At 45.2% G+C, this 27,920-nt stretch overlaps 1 protein-coding gene across 1 annotated transcript in view; it reads right to left on the bottom strand.

Annotated features, from left to right (window-relative positions):
* PLS3 (plastin 3) overlaps nt 1–27,920 on the bottom strand; it is a 254,813-nt gene that overhangs the window by 99,466 nt on the left and 127,427 nt on the right. Inside the window, exons 4-7 of the mRNA XM_082264386.1 lie at nt 20,011–20,174; nt 8,713–8,842; nt 6,904–7,036; nt 5,413–5,494 (exon numbers count right to left, since the gene is read on the bottom strand). Coding sequence (XP_082120512.1) covers nt 5,413–5,494; nt 6,904–7,036; nt 8,713–8,842; nt 20,011–20,174 — 509 coding nt within the window. The remainder of the gene's footprint in view (nt 1–5,412; nt 5,495–6,903; nt 7,037–8,712; nt 8,843–20,010; nt 20,175–27,920) is intronic.

The following is a 27,920-nucleotide window of genomic DNA, read 5'->3' as shown; positions in this document are numbered from 1 at the left end:
GACCCTGATCGCTTTGACAACATCCAAGGAATGCAGAGCAACCTCCTTAGGATGCTTAGGCTTCCTACAAAGCTAAGGCAGGACAATGTCCTCATTAAGGTGAAACTCCGAGACCACCTTAGGAAGAAAGGAGGGATGCGGGCGCAAGACCACCTTATCCTGGTGAATCACCAAGTACAGAGAACGGCAAGATAACGCTGCCAGCTCCGACACCCTGCGAGCCGAAGTGATCTTCACCAAAAAGGCAACCTTCGTGGACAGCAGAGGTAACGATATCTCCCGAATGTTTTCAAAGGGAGCACGCTGCAACACGGACAGAACCAAGTTCAAGTCCCATGGAGGTAAAGGCTCCTTCCTGGGAGGAGCCAAATGTCGCACACCTTGAATGAAGGTGCGGACCAGAGAATGAGACGCCACAGGGCGTTGGAAAATAATAGCCAGTGCGGACACCTGGCTCTTGATCGTGGCAAGCGCCAGTCGCTGGTCCACTCCCACCTGGAGAAAGGCCAACACTCTCGACACCGAGTACGAGCGAGGGGAGAACCCCCTGGACTCACACCAGGCGAAATAAGCCTTCCAGGTACGGTAATGGATTTTTCCAGAGGAGGTCTTCCTAGCCTTGACAAGGGTAGGGATGACCTCAGAAGAGAGACCCCTGTCCCTCAGGACCTGGGTTTCAACAGCCAAGCCGTTAAAGCCAGCGACTGTAAAGCAGGATGGAAGATCGGACCCTGAGACAGGAGATCTTCCCGCATGGGCAGCCGCCACGGAGACGCCACTGCCATATGAACAACGTCGGCGTACCAGGACCGGCGTGGCCAGTCCGGAGCCACCGGAATCACCAGGTGCGGTTCCGAGGCTAGCCTGCGGAGGAACCTGGATAGCAACTGAATCGGAGGAAAGGCATACATCAGATGATACTGATACCAAGGGGCCACCAACGCATCCGAGGCGACTGCCAGAGGATCGCGCGTTCTTGCCACGAACTTTTCGAGATGCGAACAGATCCACGTCCGGGGATCCCCATCTTGCACACAGCATTTGGAAGACCTCCGGGTGTAGGGACCATTCCCCCTGGTCCAGGGTCTGGCGGCTCAGATAGTCGCCTGACAATTCTCCACACCTGGAATGTCAACTGCTGAAATCACTGAGACATGAGTCTCGGCCCACAACAGAATGTCGGTCACCTCTCGGGCCGCCTGGGCACTCCTGGTGCCCCCTTGGTGGTTGATGTAAGCCACCGCGGTAGCATTGTCCGTCTGTACCCGGACAGGACGGCCCCGAAGTCGGTCCGACCACTGGAAGAGACAAAGTTTTATCGCTCGCAATTCCAGCACATTTATCGGAAGGGAGGATTCCTCCTCCGACCAAGTGCCCTGGGCAGACAGGTTGCCCAGTACTCCACCCCAGCCCGACAGGCTGGCATCCGTGGTAATCACCGTCCACACCAACGGACAGAAGGACTTGCCTTCCGCCACCGACGGGGACTGGAGCCACCACAGAAGAGCCAATCTGGTCTGACGACTCAAGGAGACACTCAGATCCAGGGACTGAGGCAGTCTGTCCCACCTGGCCAGAATCTCCGTCTGGAGAGCCCGCGTGTGAAACTGAGCAAAGGGTATCGCCTCGAAGGCCGACACCATCAGCCCCAGAGACCTCATACAGGTCCTGAGTGACGAGGACGGGTTGTCCCTGAGGGACCTGATCTCTTCCTGCAAGGTCCGGAGCTTGTCCTCCGGCAAGAACACCTTTGCCTGAGCAGAGTCCAGAATCATCCCCAGATAGGGAAGACAAACCGATGAAGACAACGCAGATTTCTGAACGTTGATGGTCCATCCGAACTCCTGGAGCATCTGTACCGTGGTGGACAGATCGCGTACTAGGTCCTGGCTGGCACGTGATCTCAGAAGCAGATCGCCCAGGTAACCCAAGACCGCAATGCCCTGTGCCCTCAGCAGGCCCAGAACCGGCGCCAACGCCTTGGTAAAAACCCTTGGTGCCGAAGCGAGACCGAAAGGTAACGCCACAAACTGATAGTGGTCCTCTGCGATAGAGAAACGAATGTACCTCTGGTGACCTTCGAAAATGGGGATGTGTAGGTACGCATGCTTCAGATCTATCGAGGACGCAAGGAGGCCACCACCGAACGGAGAGACTCCATACGGAACTTGCGAACACGCACAAAGCGGTTCAGCGCTTTCAGGTCCAGAATAGGACACACTTTGCCCTCCTTTCTGGGCACAGTGAACAGATTTGAATAAAACCCCCGAAACCTGTCCCGATGAGGCACCGGGACAATCACCCCCTGAGCAAGAAGGTCCTGCACCGCTTGGTGCAGGTCCTGCAGACGCCCCGGAGGCAAATGAAGATTTGAGGGAAAGAATCTGTCCGGTGGCCTGGAAAGGAATTTATCTTGTACCCCGATCAAATGATTTCCTGAAACCACCTGTCCGATATCCGGAGCAGCCAAGGTTTGAGGAAACCGCGCAAACGTCCCCCCACCCCTGAAATGGGTGAGGGCGCCCCCTCAGGCGGAGGCGGACTGACCCGCTGAGCCGGCATTGCCCGACTTCTGCTTACCCGCCCAGGGATTCTTCTGGCTGCCCTGGGCCTTGAAGGGCTTGCCCTTGGATTGGTCCTGAAAGGCACGAAATGACCCCTAAGTGGATCTAGGCGCAGAACCCTGCTTGCCGCAAAAGGACTTATGCTTCGGGTTCTGGGGCAGCAAGGTGCTCTTACCCCCTGTGACGCCCTTCACCAGGGTATCCAGCGCTTCGCCAAAAAGGCGAGAGCCAGCATAGGGAAAATCAGCAACCGTTTTCCGAGAGGACTGGTCAGCCGACCAGCTCTTTAGCCATATCAGTCGCCGGTTAAGCACCGCGACACTAGAGAGGCGAACCACCAAGGGGGCCTCATTTAAGGCCGCATCACACAGATACAGGCTTCCTTGGTGGATCTGATACATTATTTCCAGCCGGGCAGGCGGAACACCATCAGACACGAGGTTGCTCCTAAGCACCTTAGTCCAATCAGCCACCACCTGAGTCACCAAAACGGACGCGAAAACTGGTTTGAGCAACGAGCCCGCCACCGTATAGGAATGGCGGGCAAGAGACTCCAACCGCCGGTCCGTAGGGTCCCGGAAAACCGGGGTATCCTCAGAAGGAACCAAGGTAGCCTTGTTTAACACGGCCACCGTGTGATCAACCTGTGGAGGCACACACCATCGTGATTCCGTAGCCGGCGCAAAAGGATAAAGCAATTTGAACCGGCTAGGTACCAGGAATGGACGTTTTAACGTGTGCCACATTTCATTAACAGTGTAATGAAATTCAGCTGGGCAGGGAAAAACCTGCGCCGACTTGTGAGTCCTGTGTGTCCCAAACGAGGACACAATGCCCGGAGGACTGGGCTCATCCTCCAAATGTAAAGTTTCCTTAACAGAAATAATGAACTCATCCATGGTCACCTGTTCTTCAGGCGACCCTGGGGAGGAGGTATCAACCCCCTTCACCTCTGCCTCCCCCTCAGACCCAAGTAGGTCCAAAGATGAGCGAGACCCTGAAAAGGGCATGCTCGCAGCAGCAGCCATATCACCATCTGAATCAAAGGAGAGAGACAATCTAGCCCTCTTTTTTGCAGCACGTTCAGCCATCAGCATTTCCATATTCGACACCAAAGTCGCCACCACAGCGGCCAAATGAGGTCGCAGAGGGGCCACAGGAGAACCGGGGTCCCCCCACCAGAGCGGGGGGGGGGGAATTTGCTATCCTGAGAATCCATTGCTCAAGGTTACAAAAAAGCAGTGCAAGAAAATGTGTACTGCCCCTTTAAGAGCGCTGCGGATCGCGCAGCCCACCGCTACAGGTACAGTGATAAAAGACCCCCAAAAGGAGAAAAAACTGAGCCAGAAGCGACAATACAGAGAAATATTGAGAGCGATAACCTGCAGAGCCTGCAGAGTGTTGCCACCGATGTCCTGTGCAGAGGAAAAGGAAGTGCTGCTAGAGTAGGCTGAACTTACAGGCTGCCAGACTCAGGGAAAATGGCTGCCCCATAGGATTGCATGGGAGGCTTCGCCAAAATGGCCGCCGGACATGCGGTCGGAACGATCGTTCAACTACCACAAAAATGGCAGCGGATGGCGCCAAAACAGCATGCAGTAGTGCCCATAGAGGAGCTCAACATGCCTGCCCAAATCAAAGATGGCGGACCCCGCGAAAATAACCCGCCGCGGTCGCCACACACAGTCTGTATCCCCAACAAGCACCAAGGTGACACAGGGAAGGGGACCCCCAGAAACATATAGCATTGCAGCGCATGCACAAGCGATCCCCTCAGGGACCGCATCAGGGAGTCACACAAGCACAGACATGGGGAACACACAGCAACACAGGACTGCCACCCCAGACAGAGGCCACACACAGAAGTACTTACCTGTACCAGATGGCGTGGGGTGCCTCTCAGAACGGAAAACCGCTGTCCTCATCTGACAGGGAGTGCCATTAGCCAGGGACATTACACTGCAGCATCGCAGATGAGTCCTGTGAGGTAGCCACCTCACGGCTGCATCCCTGCAGCGAGCAGGGATGGGTCGTTCATAATGCCAGGGCGAACCATAAGCTGAACGCTCGATGGCGGGCTGGGGGTCCATCTGACCCTTCTGCCCTGGAGAACCAGGGCCGTCAGTCCGAATCCCAGCACCGCATGATCCATCTTCATCCGAAGAACCGACTAAAAACTAAGCGGACAAAATAAATAGCTAGTAAAGTAAGAGAAAACTGACAGACATTTTCAAAAGAAAATCAAATAAAAAAAGAAGATTAGATAGGCTGAGGCTGTAGCCCCAGCACAGGGAAGCCTACTACTCCTGACGCTAGGCAGATTAAAAACTGAGTTGGGAGTGGTCACTGCAGGGGGGTATTGACCAGATGGGACAGCCCCCAGGGGTGTGTATATGCAAATGCCTTTGTTCTTTTGACTAAATCTTTATGCCTAGCTACTCCTGCGGAGCGGAAGTCAATACCCAACAGTGATGGCGGCGGCGACTGTCGGAGGACGTAAGAGAAACTTATTTTAAAATGGCAATGGACTTTATTTCTCAGAGAAAGCTATCCAATTTCTCTATAAATAGGGCAAAGAACTACCTGTACGGGAAAGAGCCAAAATGAAAGAGGTTTCCTTTTCCCACTTCGCAAACCATATGTAATTTCCCCATATTTTTAATATCTAATTACACTTTGATTATTTTTGTCCAATTACAAAGATCAAACAGTAACCCTTTTTGTGATGCAGAACTTATAAAGGCTCTGAATCACTGTGTGATTATTTGCTTTGACTCCAATATCAATTTGGCGTTCAGTTAAATTCTGAGACTACTGCAGTAAAAGGCAACCCTACTTATTGACTCACCTGGATGGTAAAAGGAGTTAGTTTCTTCTTGTTAATTGCTCTTTCATCAATAGTGTCAGGTACAGACAAATTAACCATTTTACTGGAAAACAAGGAAAATGTAATATTCAGATGATGCTTTGACAGCTCATGTGAAAAGCAGCTACGTTTTTAGGCTAATAAGTGCTACTGGGGCCAGGCTATGATAATTCAAATATTTACATAAAATTATTCTGATCTCCAATTTGCATCAAGTAGAGCATATTGTACAATGACAATTCCAAAAAAGTCAGGACACTGTAAAATTTACATAAACATTGTAATCATTTGCAAATCTTATAAACCCATATTTTATGCACGATAGAAAATAAAATACATATCAAATGTTTAAACTGGGAAAACATACCATTTTAAGAAAGAAATCAGGTAATTTTGAAATGGATGGCAGCAACACAGCTCAAAAAATTTGCTCAAAAACAGCTCAAATATTGTGACAGGGTCAAGTAAGCCAGAGTATAGTATCCCTTCTTTAACACTCTGTAAACATTTGGGAACTGAGGAGACCAACTGATGTGGAGTTTTGGGAGAGGAATGTTGTCCCATTCTTGCCTGAGCATATGCTGCCCGGACATATCCTTTAGTATTGATGGCGACTTTCCAGATGCGCAAACTGCCCATTCCATATGTACTCCCCTGTTATAAATTGGTCAGTAAATGACAGTAGAACTATGGTCATGGTCAGTAATGCTCTTTGGCTCGCAGTAGCTGATGGCTTGCAAGTCTACTTTCTCCAGAGTGACGGCACGGCTTTCTCTTTATAAAAATTGCTTTGACATTGCCGCTTTGCGCTAATTTTCGAAAAGGTTAAAGCTGGGGACTATAAGGTCACAGGGGGCATGACTGAAATAATTGTTAACGACCCTTACCAAGCCCTAGCTTGCCAATCACTGCATAGGACATGCCAAGGCCCTGTCCACCTTGCTCTGTTTGGCACACCTAATTCCCTGCACGCTATGGCTTTGCCATGATGAGTAGAATGATAGGAAATTAAGTTTCCTGCAGAAGATACACCAGCTAGCACAGTTCTCGGAAATGAAATGCTGGCTCTGCCAAACTCATCCCACTATCGGTATCAGGGTCCTGCAGCAGAGGCATATAAAAGGTGAAGAGGAAGTACAATTTTGATTCTAATTAAAGAATTACTTTCAAGCTAAACGCATATACGCGAGACTTATGGTTATTAATGGGGTCTGATTAAAGGCATCATGATGCCTTTACTAGAAGGGTAAATGTTAAAATCTGCCACTATTCAGGCAACTGTAAATATATTAGCTTTTCCCATTAAATACATTTATAGTAAAGTACACTTCCATCTACTGAGACATACGTTTCAGTCACGTAGCACAAGAGCACTTCTATAGTATACAATAGAACATGGATATTGAAGATAATTCTCTAATGGCAAGCTGCTTTTTAGTATACACATATGCCAGGCGCTTCACGTGTACTCACCAAAGCACAATGCCATCTCCAAGTGCCCGGAATAGGTCGTTGGCGTTTGGATTCATGGGAAGGACATGTTTGCAGTCTGGGTCATTTTCTAAGGCTTTATTTATCCAGTTGACAAAGGCAAATTTTTCTTCCTCTAAAATAGACCACAAAACGTATATGAACGACAGACAACACCCAAAACAAGATCTCCACTCTTATTAAAACTAAGTATATTGTTTTAACATGTGATATCACTGAAACCACTAAAATGTAAACAATCATCGCTTTACTTCCCCTGCAAATGGAGAACTGCTAACATTCAAATTTTATAACAACTTTATCAAGTAATGTTTTGGTTCATGTGTTTTGAGACACTATGCTGACAAATCACAGGAGCACAGAGAGTTGCCATTGCATCACAATTTACTCATAACTGTGTGCAGAGTCAAAAATCTTAAGGTAGATACAATGTAACAATATAGGCAAAAAAGGCAAACAGATTTTTATTTTTAATTTTATAATGTGCTTACATTATATGGGCAGCTATCGTCAAATTTTCAAATTATAAAATACATCTGTAAAGACATTCTGCTGTAAAGAAATTGTAAGAATGCCTTCATTAAAGCCGTAAACAAATTTTTTTAAAAACCAACCACATGTTTTATTACAAATGCATCGGCGACATTTCCCTGAAAAGCATGGCAGTTACTACTGGGTAGATAACATGCAGTAGGCATGTGTTCTTGCAGCAAGCACCTCTTGGCTCCTCCGCTTGTTCCTCTTAAACAGTTGTATAGTGGGCTGGAATTTACAAACTTTCGGGTAGTCCATATTATTCACAGTCACTTGCCAAGTCGAGAATGCATGACAAATGGCTCACCTTACTCAGTAATACTAGTATGAGGACACAACAGTATTTGGGGGGGGGGGGGGGGGGTGTGAACTCCAAACAAAAATACTTAAAATAAAAGATAGCTAATTTGGGCCGTTAAGTAGAACTATAGGCAAAACATTTTTCTTCATTCTGGATAGAGTAAGGCCCTTTCACACAGGCTGTCCGATCAGGTCTGCCTGTCAGTTTTTCGGACGGACCTGATCGGACCTTGCACTTTCCCCTATGGAGCGGTGGATGTCAGCGATGACATGTCTACCGACATCCATCGCCTTTAGATTCTGCCCGCAAAATCCAGACACAGTGATCCGATTTTCCATCCATCTGGCGGATGAGATGAAAAGGCAAAGGCAGTCCCTTTTCACCCGATTTCCTCATAGAGGAGAGTGGGATAGTGACCGTCTCCACTCTGCACAATGAGCGGAGACGGACCTGTCATCCACCTACCCAGCTGTAATCAGCGGTGCGGTCCCCCGCTGAGAAACTGCTGTCCACCGATCAGAGGCGCCCGTGTGAAAGGGGCGCAAGGGACGGTCATGAACCATCAGTTTATTTTTTGCCATTTGTGACCCATTGGGGAGATTTCCCTTCACTTCCTGTCCCTTAGCCAAAACAGGAAGTTAGAGGAAATCCCTTGGGGACCCCCAGTTCACCAGAACTAGTGACCCAATTGAAAGATTTCCCCTCTGTTACTTTTCTGGGGGACAACCCAAAATGTGGGATTTTCTTGCACTTTCAATGATAATGTAAACCGGATAAATAGAGAGGTTTAATCCCCCTGATGGGGACAGACAGCAATAAGAATTGACAGCTGTTCCAATCCCTGTCCACTCTGTCCAAAGCTAAAAAAAAAAAAAATCAAACTACAAAGTGCAGATGAATCCCAATTTTTAAAAACCTTCCAGATCTCATTAGGCTTTTCTGCTGCGCTATCTTACCAGAATATGAGTGTTGTGTCCCCTCACTAGACAACTCTGAGGTGCCTCCAATTGCACAAATCCCCTCTTTGCGGTTGATTGCTTTCCGGAATGTTTTGGCAACGTCGCTGCTCTTCAGTTCTTGTACAATCTGCAAAGAAAACAGAAAAATTATTATCTAAACCCAAGGTTAAATTGGAAAAGACACGTGTACTATCTGGCTTTTCATTTCATCTGAACAGGCCATGACCGGTTATTTAATTTAAAATCTGGTTTTGTGCCCACCAAGGAAATCTCTACTGGATCAGAACCTGCTTCTGTTTTAGCACATGGAAAAAAAAAAGCTATTTTGATGAGCCTTGGCTCATTTTAAAGCAATTGTAACCCCCCTTAATGACTTTAACCTATAGGTAAGCCTTTAATAAGGCCTATAGGTACTGTAAATATCTCCTAAACTTGCACCGTTTAGGAGATATTTACATTGCATGCAGCTGATATTGACGCATGCGTTCTGAAGGAACGTTCACCAGTGCCGTTCCTTCTGAGTTCTGAGTTCTGTGCCGTGAACTGCGGCTCCCGTGCGCATGATGTCAACGCACCTCCGGCCAATCAGATGGCCGGAGGACGCGAACCAGGACGAAGGACGGCCAAAAATGTATGCATTGTTACGGTGAGCGGGCGGTTTGTTCTAAGGTAAGTATTTCATAATGAGCTAGTATGCGATGCATACTAAAAAAAAAAAAAAAAAAAAGAGAAATTGCACTGGTTACTATAGGTTACTCTAATTGACATACTAGTAAAAACTTTTTTTTAGTTTTGAAGAATGTAGTGAAGGAATGGGACCCCTGTAAAGTTTTTTTTTTTTTATAGATGGGGTGGACGGATACATTGATAACAGTCTAAGAGGAGACGGTTACTTCCAAAAAAAAAAAAAAAAAAAAAGGCAAGGGATTACACTATGTAAAGGCTGGTATATTTGCCAAGTCCTAGCAATATGCGCTTTCTTGGGCCTCACGAACACAGGCTGTTTTTGGCTTTTTTCTACAGCCAATAAACTCCCCAGCATGTTATCCTTTGTATCCATTCACACATAGGCTTTTATCAGCAGTTTTTGGCAGGAGCATTTTCTGGTTGGAATCCCCCCCCTCCCCCCCAGAACTAGTGGGTTTGAGGGGAGTTTTTCAGCTGTAAAAATGCTTTAACTCTGAAAAATATGGCTATTGAGCCATAAGATTTTATGGAAGCATAGTTTTCTATAAAAAATAAAAACGCTGAAATCTGCTAAAAAAAAAACTTGCATTTTTAAACGCAGCATTCTACAGATAAAGCTACTAGCTTTTTTAGAACCTCCAGTGTGCATTGGGCCCTAGGCTAGACTGAAAACTTGAAATACACTTATTAGACTGTGAAATATGTCAAACAAAAAAGGTGTAATTGAAGAGTAAAGCAGTCTTGTACCAAGCTGCTGGGAATTGAAAGGTGCCCATTTGAGATCTGCAAAGTCTGACTTACAGCCAAGTTGGTATAAAAAAAAAAAAAAAATCTTTACACAGATTTTGCAGCTGTACAATTGTACAGCATAGCCCCTACAGTTATCCAAGCCACTACTAAATAAAAATGCAAACGGTTTAGGTCAAGGGCAATGTATGGGCCTCTCAGAACACCAGCATGGCATGCCTTTGTTTTTACTCCAGGCTTAACAAGGGAAACAAATGCGGCACAGTTCAGAGAACATTCCACGAGGGTCACAGGTCAAGAATCTGTTACCACAGTCAGCAAATGCTCACGTTTTACCAAATATCACTGGTGTAGGTAAACTTGTGGCCAAGTACGGTGTAATAAATAATGCTACCATATCTAGCATTAAAGGTTAGTAGACTGAGGGTCTAAAGCCCTAGCGCTCAACCTAAAGTCCATGGGTCACAAGCAGTCCTTTGACACATGCTATGGGGCTCCTACAGACTTACCTCCTGTAACACAATCCTTTGGTGATGGCCAGGGGGCCACACATTAGGCCTCCTATATCCAAAGAGTTGACAGCCACTGGTTTAAAGATACCCAAACAAAAGGCATTTGGACAAAAGGAATATATGGAGTCCGCCAATGCTAACCACCAGTTTGTCGCACCCTTTAACACCTATTCACAAGGACAGATCAGCACTGGTAACCCCCTTTTTTCCCCACGCTAAAATTTTCTTTTAAGGGTCATTTAGCCATTTCAAAATTAGATTATTTTTATGCATATTCAATGATACCAATTTTAAAGTATCAAAACTATATGAAAGGGAACCGATACAACAACCCCTGTGATGTTTTTATTGGGTCTGTCCTTAATGAGGAAATTCACCTTTATTTGTCTTTTTAAACATTGTTGCTGGGACAAAATGTGATGGGAATTCCACAATTCCAATATTTATAATCGAAACTGGAATGAAGGGGGAAATAAATAAAATCTTCCAACTGGGGCTCCTGTTCTGGTGACACCTGTCTAACAAAAAGATAGATATAATTTTGTTACAACAGAACACAAGGTGCCCAAGCTGAACAGAAATGGCGCTTACTTCTGATAACCATATACTGAAAGATACCAGCATCTGTTCAGTAGCCTTCTGCTCACCAGATGACACTAATCTTTATAACCCCAAAGCACCATGGCAGACGATTCTGTTAAGCAGCTGATGTCAGTGTGTTCAAAGCATTTCTACCTTTGTATTTTATTTATACGTTTCACATACAAACCCTTCTGTACTTTATTCTCGGTTTTTTCTGTTTTAGAGAACAACTTTTACATTTAAGTAGGTGTTAGAAATTCGTGGGTCAGCACTGCTGTACTTGAAAGTAATCCCAGGCAAGAACTGAAACCAATCAGCGAGCTCTGAATGCTATCCAGCAAACACTGCAATTGTGCTAAGATCAGATCCTTCACTCACTATTGTAAAGTTCAACAATCAGAATCCTGAGATCACCACATATGGTATCCAACAGAGTTCTTTCAGAGTCTGCAACTAAAAGGATTTTTACCTTAATGCAGATATGCGTTAAAGTGAAAAACCTTTAGCCTTTGGATCCACTTTAATGCGCAACAAAACATGCATTAATGCGCATATGCTCTATGCACTGCAAAGATGTAAATTAACTCTTGAAGAAGAACTTTACTAAAAGTAAAGTTTTCTTCTAAAAGTAACATTTTCTTTTAAAGTAAGGCAGACGGAGACAATAACGTACTCTAGGAATGAAAACCGAAAGAGAAAAAAAAAAAGTATAAGCATTAGACTTGCCTGTCACTTGAAATACCAAGAAAATGGAATGAAAAAAAAAAAAGAAATAGAAAAAACGAACAGCATCAGTAAGTGGCAAATAAGTAGTCTGTTCACCATGACTAAACTAAAAGCATTCTGTCACATGAAATGCCCAAAGTTCTATATAACCATAGACAACATTACTTGACAAGACAGAAAAGGTAAGAGTTAGAGTGACAACATATCTCCTTAACCCGCACTCCAGGGACCTCCTGGAGTTGACAAGTTGTTAGGTGACAGGCTGGAACATGCCCCAGAAGTGCAAGGCAGAGGAAGTTAATTGAGGTCTGCCCAACAAATATGAGAACGCCTCCTAATTTAATCATCAGCCATGACTTCTGAACATGCATGGCTGTTTTTTCCTTCTAGCCAAAAAGCAGCCTCCTCAGGAATAAGGAACAATTAGGTGTCTAAAAAGCTCTAATTCCAGAATACAAGCAAGGTATCCTAATTGGAGAGTGTAAAAATGTCAACCGCACTCTACAGAGTCTTGACAGATGACAAAAAAAAAATGCTGCAGCCAGGTCCCCCACCATACAGACATGGGAGTAAGTCACACATGTGCAAGTCACAAGCAAGTCTGAAGTCTTAACCTTCAAGTCTCAAGCAAGTCCCAAGTTACTGTGGCGAAAAGCAAGTCAAGTCAAGTCCCTGCTAGAAGTCAAGCAAGTCAAGTCATTTATTTTGGTCAAGTCACAAATCAAGTAAAAATACTGATCTACCCCAATTTTCACCTTTAAATCAGTTAAAAGTCAGTGGTCAGGAAAGGTTTTGTTTTATTTTCAACATTAACAAAACTGCTTAGTGCTTTTTTTCTTGGCATATTAAAGAAACACTTTGAATGCCCAAACCGCTCAAAATCCTTCGTCCGGTGATGTTTCAACACCACAGTCACTAAAAACATGTTAAGTATTTCCATTGTTAAACAGCCAGTGTCCTAAAAATCAGAACACACTGAGGTGTTTTAAGTGACTGTGGTGTCAGAAACATAACAGGCACATTCATTTTGCTTTAACACATCTTGAGAAAATGCAAATATTTATTAACTTAAAAAAGTAAAGTCATTTCGAGTCATATGTCTCAAGTCAAAGTCTCAAGTCATGAATACCAAGTCAGTCAAGTCGAGTCTCTTATTAAATTTAGTCAAGCAAGTCTCAATTCCTCAAACTGGTGAAGTCTGACCCAAGTCAAGTCATGTGACTCAAATCACCCACCTCTGCCACCATACCACCACAGAGCAGCAGTCCTGTACGGCTCATTTTCAGTTCTTTGGGCATATTTGCACCACATACACCATGAACTCCTAGAATTATCAGAAATGGCAGACATATAAACTGGGAATTAGCCAGTATACCAGCCATACAAAACTAGAAAACCATGTTTAAAAGCCAATTCCACCTTCCTGACCATTTTTCAAACATATTTAGGGTGTACCATGAACTGTCGTCCACAGCGCCCCAACACCCCCTTCTTTTAAAGGATTGTGGAGTTCTCCCTACAGCAAGCTGTCAAATTTGAAATCGACAAAGCTGTGTGTGGCTCTACCCACACAACCACAAAAGTCATTTTTTAGACGTTGTGAATGAAAATACTACAAATCCCATTTGCCATCATAGATCTTCTTAATGGTCCAAAAGTGTGGCGATATCACTGCACTTGCCGTTCACGGATACTTCGTTCAGTTCTGTAGCTAACCATCTGAGTCCACAGATTGCAGTTATATTGCTTTGCAAGCACAACCTAAATGTAGCACCCTACAGGTAGGTGCTAGGTAAATGTATAGTGGGCTTTGTCTGCCTAACAGCAAAGCCATGATTTCTATTAGTAGGGCGTCAAGGTTTCCAGGTGTGTCTGCTGAATGGGGGGAGTCTCCCCACTGGCTCTGTGAGAGGCTTCTCATAGGGCAGTGGAGGAAACCCAATCAGGGATACATTCAGGCTTGTAACTACCCCAGAAGGCAGATTCTGCCACAAAGGATTCTGGTAGTGGGTATAAGTTTGAGGGAGAGCATGACTCATTGTCTTTGGCGGGAAGCAGAGTCCCAGGAGGGAGAGGACGGCTGTCTCTCCTCCTGTCAGAGGAGGTGGATGTCTCAGGTGCTGCCGGAGAATGCAGAGTGCTGAGTTGAGCTGAGGGGGATCCGGTGTGCTGAGAACCAGTGGAGAGCAAGAGGGGGTATAGTCCCAGGAAAGCCTACACAGGTCGTGAGTACTGAGGATTGCCCCTGGGGGTCTGCCTAGAGTCAGTGGGGACCACTCCGGAGAAGGTTCTAGGATCCAAGTGTCAGCTAGCTGTAAAGGGGGTACCTAGTCAGAGGACCCTGAAGTGATAGAGGGGGTACCTACAGTTTGGGCCCTGAAGAGACCGTGTGCAGTGTCTTAGTTGAGAGTTGCAGCCATACAGGATTTCACAATAGTCTACCTCAAGCCAGTGCAAGGCTGGGGAGGAAGTTAGTGACTTTGCGGTACAGCAGTGTCCGTAGCTCATTGTTCTACAGTGCTGGATCTTCTAGACTCAAGGTCGAGGATCTAGCACTTCATTCAAGTTAGTGTGTTCTGAGCGTCAGTGAGTGTTGGCTGGCGTCGGCTAGTGTCAAGACAGCGTTAGACATTTTCCTGAGAAAGTCCCAAGTTGTACTTAGTCGAGCCTAAAGGAATATCCCACTCATTCCCTTCTCCCATCCCCTAAATCTACAATAAAACAACCATACAAAAGATGCCGGAGTTGCCAATGTCTCAGTTCTCACACCCAGGGCCGCAGCTCACATGGCCTGGAGAGGTAACCGGTAACAATGGCAGACCCACCTCAGGCCTGGAAACCTTGCTACATAAAACTGCACATTTTTGCCTTTTGTAAAGTGGGTGTATTTATTGTATTTCCTTAATGCAGAAGGTGGAATTCTCCTTTAATGGATTTGGCGAAAAATGTAAGTAAACAAGGTGGGAGAAAATGACTTTTGGTCTCTTAAAATATAGGATCAGTGAGGACAAAATCAGTGCTGTAAGTGAGTTGTTCTCAGATGCAATGAAGTACAACTTTACAAGGTAATTACCAAGCCATGTCATGGATCAGCGTATCTGAGATAAGCTGAGGTGCGTGCATCTACAGTATCAAGGCTGCTTATAAATTATAAACTACGTTCTTGTTATGAAGCACTGTAAAATACATTTTTGTAAGCAATGGTACCAACTGAAAATCAGAAACACTTTCTTGGGTTCTATTACCACTGGTTGAGTATCCGAATTGTAGATATTTAATTTTCCCGCTGCACTGACCAAAATTATAATGTTCTAGTTGTAAAAAGCGTAGATATGATGCTTTCAGCTAAATGCACTAAACCTGAAATAAGCATTATCTTTCTCTAGATCTATCTCCTTCTTGAAAGGGCAGGCACAAGAAGACATAATTATCAATATTCCTATGTATTGTCAGGATGTGTGCATCCTGTTTTTTTTTAATTTCTAGTTGGGAGTTACGGAAATACCTACAAAAAAATGTAAAACTTCTTACAGTGAAGTGCACAGAACTCAGATTAATGGTACATTCAGATAGTCACATTTAATGCGTAGAAACACATGTACAGTGGTGCAAGTGTTTTATGCCAATTATTTTGAATGCCACCCCAAACTACACAGGAGCAGCCAAAAAAACTGCATGTGCTGTGGTGGCCTACGTTAAATGGAGTATGAATGATTTTTGGGGTATTCGAGTACACTGCTAGCATATTCAAAATTAAGGGGCTGCCTTAACAGTGCACCTAATTAACGCAAGTGCTTTAATGCAATGCATAGTCTGAATGGGGCTTAGAGAAAATTTAGCAAGTTTTCCACCTTTAGCACTATTGCAGATTTGTTTGCACAGACCTGTGTGTATATTGTTTTCCTGCCAAAGGATTAGTAACTCTTCATCCCATATTGTGACCCTGCACACCCTGATCACACTGGGTAGACAGTCACATGAGACCACTATTTCCTGTGCTAGTTTTGCAGCTTCCTATGGAACCTGACTGTTCATTTAATAATGAGTCAGAGTGCTGATTCACTGGAAGATGAGCAGGCAGGATAATATTGATTTTATAACAGTCTGGTAAGTACCACCATTCTGAATATGTGCAGACTTCTGCTATATGGTTGAGTACTGATTATTCTGCAACAGTAATATAAATTTAAACAGCAAACCCTTCTGGCGGTTCAAATCAGTATTATGTATTTAAAAATCTTTGTAACACTCCAAATTCAAAAAACGTCTGGGAGGATAAGGAATAACTACCCCTTGGTTTGTCAAGCAAGGTTAGACAATGTCTGAACTAAGTCTGAACTAAATCGAAATAACCCATCAACTGCTCAGCAGATAAGATCACAGTCTAAGCAGGTGGACATCAATTGAAAGTCTGCCAGTTCCGTCTGGTCAACGTTTTAACAGAGAGCAGCAGCCGGATATTAAATTGAACATAGCAGGTATGACCGGCTTCATGCTGGTACTTCTCAGAATCTGCCATATGTTTCCTTTATACTACAAAAACACAAGGAGTTAATGGTTTCAAAAGAACTTTTTTTCCCAGCCCCAGCCCAGAAACACAGCTTGGCCAACACACAGATCTCCTGCAGAGACCTATAACCCAGAAAGTACATTTCAGAATGCACTGTGCGATTAGCTGGTTGTAGAGCTGTAGGTCTGTCAAATACTCAGGGATAGTGTCAACATAAATATATTACGTTCACACTCCATCAAAGACCAGCTGTAAACACTGCCATTGTAGGAGCTACGAATCACTATGGAAGCCTTCCAGTCATTCTAGCACTGCAAGTTCTAGCCTTCATTCCTAGTCAGTGGTAGGACTGTGCTGGCTAGTAATTGTTTAGGTTTATTGACTTCTAGTAATAGGTGAATCATGATGAACAAGTACTGGCAGGCTATTGGGTATCAATAGCCTACCAGTACTTGTTCATCGTTATTCACCTATTACTAGAAGTCAATAAACCTAAACAATTACTAGCCAGCACAGTATTGCAGCCGTATCAACATTTTAAAGTTAAACAGCGAGCAAAAAAAAAAAAAAAACGCACTGATAAAATACCTATTAGAAAGTCTTTATACCCGCCAAAGGATTTGCATGTTTATATATCCAGTCCTGAGATCTAAACAGCTCTGTCACAAAGTACGGCCCTGTCGGTCAGGGCAGAAGACCTAACTTTTCTTTGCTGCAGTTGGGTAACACTTACAGGTCTTATCCCTTCCCCAGTCTGTGAAAGGACCGTGAAATGGCAGCAGACTGATTAGGTCATCTCTCTGCTCTCTCCTCTTATCAACATGCTTATTGTTGGCACATGAACACAACTGACTTGCTCATTGTGCTGCTATTCGCTCTCCCAATACAGGCTATTTTACAATATTAATACCAAGTTAAAGAATATGTAAACCCAACATTTCATATTCCCGATATGTGCCTGCTGTACCATGTGCTTTTATAAGAAAGTATCCTGTTCTCTTTGTATTGCTTCCTTTGGGTGAAATCAATGGTGTTCCTGCCAGTCATTCTGCTTTCCTATTAAAACTGACCACACTAAGACTACATGTACACTAGCCTACCCTAATCGTGAAAAAGCAAAACACGCCAAAAACACTATGTTCTGCCGCAATTTGCATTTTACCAAGCCTGCGGTCAAAACGCTCCTATCCTGAATGTGATTCTTTGTGTTCAGGAAAGGGAGGTTTAACCTCACTTAAAACGTGGCAGCTCCTAAATTCTGCTAAAAGACTTTGTGTACATGCATGAACACAATCTTTTATGGAGTGGAGTTTAGGAGCTTTGGCAAAAAACATAACGCCAAAAGCTCCTAAAGCCAAATTTAGGAGCTGCCAGAGTACATGAAGCATAAGCAGGAGAACACACTATACTACATTCTCTAGAGGTGCTTTTCCACTGCATGGAACCGAACGGTTCGGCTCGCTTTTGCGCTTTTCCACTGCATGGTATGGTGTTGGAACGGTACGGTGGCGCTTCTCCACTACATGGAACCGAACGGTGCGGCTCGCTTAAACAGTACCACCTCGGTTGTGGTTCCAAGAGGGCCGTACCGGTACCATATCCCACAATACTTTGCATGCAGCCTTGACTGTTTGGTCAGAGAATCATTGTTATCCCACCCACTTTACTTTAGTGGAAAAGCAAACCGTTCCAACACCGTACCATGCGGTACCATGCAGTGGAAAACCAAACAGAGCCAAGCAGGGCAAAGTGGAGCTGAGCTGGTACTTGGTGGAAAAGTGCCATAGCTGTGCTGGAAAAAGCCTGCTCTACTCCAATGATCAGACTTGTCCTGACATGCTAACCCTGCACAGCCTTTCACTGGAAAGCTCAGTGTAGTGCTGTTTCTCCTCCCCCAGCTCATACGCAGCTGAGAACAGAGGGAATGTAATTACTTATAACAAAAAAAAAAAGTGGGGGGTGTTTTATGTTTTTTATATCTATACACGTTTTGCCTTTTCATTTCTATTGAAAATGGATAGAATATCTAACCCGAATGGGTGGTTTTACAAGGTGCTAGGGTTTACAATCACTAACTTCAGGTACATACACGGTCTCAATGAATTTTTCAGCTTCCTCGTTCTGTCCACAACTGTAAGGCTGGACATACACTTGAATTATCTGCTTATTTTGTATAAAGGAGAATCCAATGCAGGAAATTTGCCATGATAGCTGGACAGTCCTGGGATTTTTTTCTCCTACCAGAAGGGTCACAATAAACCAGCATTTCATTTAGTTTACCGCATCAGCTTACCAAACAGTTTTTGGTGGCGTTGGCATTTAGCAACCTAACAATGATGACATTTGCTAAAATAGTTAATGTGATCTAGCGTAGGCTGCTAGCCTTAAATAAGCTTTGTTTCAGCAAAATTGGGGAATTCTATGCATTTAACCTGCTGCGAGGAATGTGAAATTAGTACAGACTTTCTTGCTTGATTAACCACTTATCGACCGCCCTGTATATAGGTGATCCCCCCCATTTCCAGGTAGGAGGCGCGAACGCGTGCCGGCGGCAGCTCGTTTTTTCTGTAATTAGACACAGCGGGAGCCGTTAAGCGGGGTACCGCAGACATGATGTTTACCAACACCTGCCGTTCATCAGCCAGAAAGACAGAAGGAAAATCTGCCTAGGTAAACAAGGTAGGTTGTCATTCTGACAGGAGGGAAGGCATGGATCCTCTGCAAAAGCATCCCCCACAGATTATTAAAACAATGGCTAGGCATACAGTTAACCCTTTGATTGCCCCTGTTAACCCTTCCCTCCATACAGTGACAGCAGATTTTTTTTTAGCACTGATCACTGTATTAGTGTCACTGAAAAAAAAATTTCAATTTTTTTTTTCTTTTTTTTACTGGGTATGTTTTGTAGCAGAAAGTATTTTTTTTTTTTTTTTCCAAAATGGTTAGTATTTTTTTTTTTTTGTTTATATCGCAGAAAATAAAAACAGCGGTGATAAAATACGACCAAAAGAAAGCTCTATTTGTGGGAAAAAGGGACATAAATTTTATTTGGGTACAGGTTTGCAATTGTCAGTTAAAGTAACAGTGCCATATCGCTAAAAATGGCCTGGTCATGGAGGGGTAAATCTTCCGGAGGCCAAGTGGTTAAAGTGGCATTCCAGGATAAACCCAATCTTAAAAATGCCCCCACCCTTCCTTAACACCTATGCTGACTAAGTTGTGTGAGAGAGATGTATATATGTACCTATTTTCAGGCCACTCTGGTCCCAGTATAAATAATATAGTACAATTTTCATTCACAGGTTAGCGAGCACAGGTGTCAGAGGGGGGGGGGGGGGGGGGGAGAACTTTTAAAATTAGTTAGGGGTTAGCTGGGAATTCCACTTTAGGTCTAACATACAATTTTTGCACGCCTGTTTTGGCCAGGTGTGTGTTTACATTTTTCTAAGACTGAAGAATCCACAATGGCCTGTCTGCATATACAACAAGGAAAAAACATTGCGTCACTTCAACATAGAAAACAGGTCTTACAAAAACAAATTCTTCAAAGCATATCTTCCCATCCTTATTTTTGTCTCCCTCATTCATCAGCTTCTGAATGATCTCTCGCACTTTGTATCCAGGAAGAGGAAGGTTTGCTTCCTTAAATAGAGCATGAAGCTCATGATCTGAGATGCATCCACTGCCGTCCAGATCTAAAAACGGAACAAAACACAATATTGTTAGATAACCTCACAGTCAGAGCTTCTCTAAATAAACAACTTCCAACTGCAGCAAATCTGCAGGGCAGAGAAAAAAAAAAAAAAATACAGGGAAAAAAAACACATTAAAAAACTGAACATATTGAAAAAAATGGATTTTTGTAAGATCTTACCGTAAAATCCTTTTCTCTTAAGCTCATTGACAGACGTAGTCTTCTTGATTCTCAAGAGCTGGGTTATGTTGTCTCCGCAGGAGTAGGACTAGGCAGAAAGACAAAAACGTTCTGGCTCCACCTTAGGGGCAGTCCCTGAGGGTATATCCTCCCTCTCTCTGCTACAGGGAATCAGTTCTGTTTTAAAGCAGTACAGAGAATTTAACCCAACCCAACTCAATGATAGAGGGGCGGGTACTACGTCTGTCAATGAGCTTAAGGGAAAAGGATTTTACGGTAAGATCTTACAAAAATCCATTTTTCTCTATCGCTCATTGACAGACGTAGTCTTCTTGATTCTCAAGAGCTGGGACATCCAGAAGCAGTGCCACAAATGAGGGGTGGGATTGACAAAATCAAATCCAATCTAGAAGGCCCAACCGGTGCCAAACTAGAAGTTTTAAAGGCTCATTATAAACAAAGAATGAGACTAAAGAAAAATTTTCCAACGGAAAAAAGCCTCGAGGTAGACCACTGGTCTCCTCAAATTGCGGCCTGCAAAACCTTGCGGCCAAACGAGGCATCAGACGATGCCATTACATCAACTTTATAATGTTTAGTAAAGGTATGCACCGACGACCAGGTAGCCGCCTTGCACACCTGGACCACTGACGCCTGATGGCGAAAGGCCCATGACGCACTAAGTGCCCGAGTGGAGTGCGCCTTAACAGGGAACGGGGGCTCCCGACCCTTAATAGAATAAGCCTGTACTACCGTCTGTCTGATCCATCTGGAAATGGTCGCGGCAGATGCAGGCAACCCCTTTTTGGGTGCATCTGGGATCACAAAAAGTGAATCCGTCTTGCGAAACGAGTCTGTCGTTTTCAAGTATACCCTGATTGCCCGGACCACATCCAAGGAGTGTAAAGCAAACTCCCGAGGATGACTGGGCTTAGGACACAGGGAAGGGAATACAATTTCTTCATTCAGATGAAATTCTGAAACCACTTTTGGTAGGAAGGATGGATTCGGACGAAGAACCACCTTATCTCTATGAACCACCAGATATGGTGAATGACAAGATAATGCGGCCAGTTCTGACACCCTGCGTGCAGAAGTAATAGCGACCAAGAAGGCCACCTTCTGGGACAACGTGGGTAGAGGAATCTCCCTAATATCTTCAAAGGGAGGTTTCTGAAGAACCGACAACACTAAATTAAGATCCCAGGGGGGTAACGGCGCGCGCACTGGCGGAGCCAGATGTCGCACCCCCTGGATGAAATTCCGCACCAAGGAATGAGTAGCTAAAGGCTTCTGAAAGAAGATAGCCAACGCTGAGACCTGACCCTTGATAGTACTCAAGGCCAGTTTCTGCTCAACCCCTTGTTGCAGAAAAGCTAATATTCGACTAATCGAATAAGACCGAGGACGGAACCCCAACGGTTCACACCATGCAATGTAGGACTTCCATGTGCGATGATAAATCTTTCTGGAAGTCGCTTTCCTTGCTTCAACTAGAGTAGGAATAACTGAAGCTGACAAACCTTTGTCCTTCAGCACCTGGGTCTCAATAGCCAGGCCGTTAAAGCCAGCGATCGTAAAGCAGGATGGAAGATCGGTCCCTGAGACAGTAGGTCCTCCCTGAGAGGAAGTCTCCACGGGACATCCGCCACCAGTCTGACCACGTCGGCGTACCAAGCTCGACGAGGCCAGTCCGGAGCTACCAGAATTACTGGAATTCCTTCCTCCTCTATCCTGCGAAGAAGTCTTGGCAGTAACGCGAGAGGAGGGAAGGCATATATTAGCTGGTATTGCCCCCACGGGGCGATCAGTGCGTCTGCGGTTTCTGCTAGAGGATCGCGGGAGCGAGCTACGAATCTCTGAACTTTCCTGTTGAATCGTGATGCCAACAGATCCACATCTGGGGTGCCCCACCGTAGGCACAACTGGTGGAAAACGTCTGGATGGAGGGACCATTCCCCCTGATCCAGAGTCTGACGGCTGAGATAATCTGCCTGCCAATTCTCCACCCCCGGAATGAACACCGCAGAGATTGCTGGAACAAATCGTTCCGCCCAGCGAAGAATGCAAGCCACTTCTTTGGCCGCTCGGGCACTCTTGGTGCCCCCCTGGTGATTGACATAAGCCACGGCCGTGGCATTGTCCGACTGGATCCGAACCGGGCTGCCCTGGAGCTGCTCGGTCCAGTGAATCAGAAAGTCTGATCGCTCTCAGTTCCAATACATTTATCGGTAACCTGGATTCTTCCAGGGACCAAAGTCCCTGGACAGATAATTGACCGAGAATTCCTCCCCATCCGGATAGACTGGCATCCGTGGTCACTATCGTCCAATATATTGGCAGAAATGACTTTCCCTGGCTGAGCATCGGAGACCGAAGCCACCAGACCAGAGACTCTCTGGTCTGTTTGCTCAATCGGATCTGATTGTCCAGGGATTCCGGATTCCGATTCCATCTGAGAAGAATCTCTTGCTGAAGAATTCGGGTATGGGACTGGGCAAATGGGACTGCTTCGAACGAAGCCACCATCAACCCCAGAACCCTCATGCAAGTCCGAAGGGAAGACCAGCTGTTGGACAGTAACAACTGGACTGCTGATTGAATCTTTCGGAGTTTCCCTACTGGAAGAAAAACTCTTGTCCTGACTGTGTCTAAAATTAGACCCAGATATTCGAGCCTCTGGGTGGGAACCAGAAATGACTTTTGCTGGTTCACCAGCCACCCGAATTCCTGTAAAGAAATCATAGTAATTTCTATGTTTTGTAGCAAGGTCTGAGGAGACTCTGCATGAAGCAGAAGATAGTCTAGGTAACCAAGGATCGATATGCCTCTTTGGCGCAGAAGTGCCAACATTGGGGCCAACACCTTTGTGAAGACCCGCGGAGCCGTGGCGAGACCGAAAGGTAACGCCACAAACTGATAGTGGTTCTCTTCTACGGAAAAGTGTAGAAACCGCTGATGTCCTGCGAAAATGGGAATGTGAAGATAGGCGTCCTTGATGTCTATGGACGCTAGGACATCCCCTGGATGCAGGAAGGCTGCTACTGTGCGAATGGACTCCATTCTGAATCTTCTTATGTTGACAAAAGAATTGAGTGCTCTTAAGTCCAGAATTGGACGCACTTTGCCCTCTTTCCTGGGTATTGTAAATAGGTTTGAATAAAACCCTTGAAACCGTTCTGTCCAAGGAACGTGGACTACCACTCCTTGTTGTAGTAAATCTGTGACTGCTCTCCGCAGATCTTCTAAACGATCTGAGGATAGTCGGATATTGGAAGGGAAGAATCGCGCCGGTGGGAGAGATCGAAACTCGATCTTGTACCCTGACCTTATGACTTCGCAAACCCATTTGTCCGGGATTCTGGAAAGCCATGGATCCGGGAACCGGCGAAGACGTCCCCCCACCCCAGTTATGGGTGGGGGCGCACCTTCAGGCTTTGGACGGTTTATCTTCAGGTCTGGAGGGGGCGGGCTTTTGCTTGCCCGACCAACGACCCCTGACGCCTCCTGCAGGAGCTTTGGAGGACTTAGTTTTTTCACCTGCGGGACGAAAAAACCTCTTGTGAGCAGAAAAAGAAGGCCCTCGTCTTTGACGAGTTCCTCTACCTTTAAAATTTTGCGGTAAAAAGGTGCTCTTTCCACCCGTGAGATCCTTAATGATCTCATCTAAGTTGGCTCCAAATAGACGCTCTCCTGAAAAGGGGATATTAGCCAATGCTTTTTTGGAACCTTGGTCGGATAACCAACCTTTTAGCCACAGTGTACGCCTGAGAACCACTGCTGAGACTGATGCTCGCGCCAATAATGGAGTGGCGTCTAACGCCGCATCACACACAAACTGTAACCCCTGTATCATTTGTTCCAACAAATCTGATACCGCCTGAGGGACCTCTTCTAAGTCCCGGCGTAACCACTTGGTCCATTCAGTTACAGCCTGCGAAACCAGACCAATAGCCATTATAGGTCTGAAAGCTGATCCAATCAAGGAAAACATGGTGCGAGACATAGCTTCTATCTTGCGATCCACTGGATCTTTAAAAGACGGAGCGTCTTCTAAAGGAATAACCGTGGCTTTATTCAATCTAGCAATTGGTGAATCCACCACAGGTGGTTCTGTCCATTTCTTAATGAGGGTTTCCTCAAACGGATAACGCCTTTAGATAATAACGGATGCGTTTAGAAATAGTAAACGTGCGTTTTGGCAGACGCCATTCTTCTTCGATTGGATTGCCAAAACATTTGGGCAATGGAAAAACCTTCGCCACTTTGATGCGTTTTTTAGTCCCAAAAGGGATTTCAGTTTCAGCTATTTCTGATGGAATACCCTGTAACCTTAAGGTCTCTTGAACAGATACAATGAGTGCGTTTACCAACGCTTCCTCTCGGGCTATGGCGGATGCCGAAACATCCTCCTCACTGTCTGAAGAGACAGGACCCGAGACACCAATCCCAGATGAAGTACCTGCAACTGCAGAAATGGGCTCAGAGTCTGAATCCGAGGTTTCAGATAATATGGGGTTAGGCGGGGGTCGCTTTCTCGCGCCCTGTCCCTGACAAGCCACTTCCACCCGGGACACAAAAGTTTTCATAATAGCTGACAATGATTCAATTGTCAATGGGGTGCTGGAGGATCCCGCAGACCCCTCGAGGGGATCCGGAGGAGATACATGAGTGGCAGGGTCCATGTTAATTCAGGACACTTTTGCCAGCAAAACAAAAAAATTTTTTTTTTTTTTTTTTTTTTTTGTGTGTCTCCCCCTAGCGTAATAGCGCCCCTCAGAGTACCTGCTTCTCGATCCCACAGAGAGAGAGAGAGGGACCCCCAAGGCTCACCAACCGATGCAGTGCAGCTTCCAACCAACTGCAGTCAGCGTCTGTCTTACACAGACTGGAAGGAGCTGTTTGCTTTTTCCCGGGTAGAAGGACGTGGCTCCGCCCCCTGTGTACGCCTTCCGGCGTTCCCAGCTCTCCACGAGGTAGCTGGGCTCACAAAACATGGCCGCCCCCATAGAGGAGACATAAGACTCCAAAAACATGGCGGCCGGCGTGACCCGAGGACATACATGCACTAGGTCTACAGCAAAATGGCGGCGGACCGCCGAAATCCTTTTCCCAACACATCCACCTGCATCTCTGCTAAGAGGCGATATATGGATCTACAGGAGATACACTACAAATAAGGTAGGATAATACCTCCTATGTCTGCTGTAATGTTACAGTCTGCTGGGTAGAGTGTTAGCTCTTAAACCAAGTCCACTTCCCACAAACACATGCTGTATTACAAGGGGGACTTGTAAGTATCAGATATATACTGACCATATATGGAGGGGCCCATAAAACATACTGCCTCATAACGAGGAAAAAAGGGAACGTTTACTCACCATACCGAACCGACAGGCACCCTCTCTTCACAATACCCTCTCCACCGGGGTGGGGGTTTGTGGACCACTTCGGACGCCTCGACTCTCTGGTTCCTGGCGTCCAAGCGAGACTTAACTCGCAAGGTCAGTCCCTCCACTGGGACTCCGTCGCGGCCGACCCAGCGCGGAGCTCTGGTCTGCACGTGCTCGTAGGCAGAAACCGGGGTGACCACTGGATCTCAACATCCAGCCCGTCGCCCGGCCCCGCATACTTACTTGAATGTGTCGCGGCCGACCAAGCGCAATGCCATGGTCTGCGCGCGCTCGTAGGCCGGCTGGGGTGACCACAAGTGTCGCCCAGTCCGGCATTTTGCTTGAAGATCTCACAGGAAAAAACACTGGAGAAAAACTACCTAAAAAAATGTCTTTTTTTTCTTAAAGAAAAAAAGTCTTGCCAGGACCAAAAGATCCCAGCAAGGAACTTAGGTCCTTACTCCTGACTAGACAGAAAAAAACTGATTCCCTGTAGCAGAGAGAGGGAGGATATACCCTCAGGGACTGCCCCTAAGGTGGAGCCAGAACGTTTTTGTCTTTCTGCCTAGTCCTACTCCTGCGGAGACAACATAACCCAGCTCTTGAGAATCAAGAAGACTACGTCTGTCAATGAGCGATAGAGAAATCATAACATTTCGGTATAAACAATTACTGTAATTCTCATTCTGCTCATTAATAGTTGAAAGCTAAAATCTAGCCAACATTAAAATGGGCCTTTCAGTAACTTTACAAATCTGCAAGAATAAATTCATGAAATGTCACAACACACAGCCAGAATATAATCTTTCTGAAAAGTTCAACCTTTTATAAAAAGCCATCTGTGCACTCATCAGTAACCTTGTCTAGGCTGAGAGGATGTTGCTGTGTGCTGCAGGCAAGAGGAAGCATTGCCTCAGTCTTTTCTCCACCACTGATCAGACTGCAACTTTGTAGTGAGTCACATGGCGAGAGGTTGCAACTGGGGCGGATTTGAATCAGACATTCGTGAACACAGATAAAAACCTGTGCAGGTGTTCCGTGAGAATTACCTACCCGTGAGAAAAACCTACCCCTCGTCACTTCCGGTGCTCGGCACTGTATGTAATGCAGCGGGTACATTAAAACAGCTGTGCTGAAATACGAGTCATCTCCGCTCCTGTCCCTGTCACTTCCCTGCTCTCAGATAGTAAATATAAAAGCGCCGGCGGCTGTATGAGAACATAAATCATGGAGCCGAGAGCCGCTTTTATATTTACTTGCCGAGAGCAGGGAAGTGACAGGCACAGGAGCGGAGATTACTCGTATTTCTGCACAGCTGTTTTATGTAAGCGCCGCGTCGGTAGGTTTTTTTCACGGTACACCGTGATCGTTTCATACTAGTGCGCATGCGCACTAGTAAGCTCCTCAGTTCTTCCATTAGGTATCCGGGGCTCTGAGCATGCGCGCTGCTCAGCTGTTTCTGGCCGGAAGTGACGAGGGTAGGTAATTCTCACGGGGTAGGTAATGCTCACGTTACACAGGCACTGGGATTTAGGAGATTGTGTTATTCCTGATCCAGTATCCCAGTCCAAGAAATAGATGCGGACTTTGGATTATCAATAAGCAAAGATGGCACCTTCCTTCTGGCTTAAGCGGCAGATAAAGGCATTGTCAGGGGAAAACTGAAAAGTAGTAGTAGATTTCAAGAAAAGAAAAAAAATTTACACAAACATTACTTGGAATGCTAGACATGATAAAAAAAAAAAATATATATATATTATATATATATATATATATATATATATATATATATATATATATATATATATATATATATATATATATATATATATATATATATATATATATATATATATATATATATATATATATATATAAGCACACGCACATACTACACACATACACAGTTCTGCTTAAGACACCACTAACCAATGACTGCAGCACGTCTTCATCAATGCTTTTTTTTTTTTAACTGCAACTAGTCTAAGTACTTGAATCGGACTTCGGAAACCGCGTAGACTGGAATAGGGAGAGGTGGCCATTTGTCTGTGCTGCACAAACATGCTAAGTGGAGCGAGCAGAGGTGACTTAGCTGTATTGTCTAACTTCAGTATAGATCTCATGGCTAGTATAGGCTGTGTACCAAGACTGGATGGACAGAAATATTACTACTT

Source organism: Pelophylax lessonae (assembly GCF_965119305.1).
Source record: "Pelophylax lessonae genome assembly, chromosome: 7".
NCBI lineage: Eukaryota > Metazoa > Chordata > Amphibia > Anura > Ranidae > Pelophylax > Pelophylax lessonae.
The sequence above is the reverse complement of the archived record's forward strand: the minus strand, read 5'-3'. Positions and strand labels throughout refer to the sequence as shown.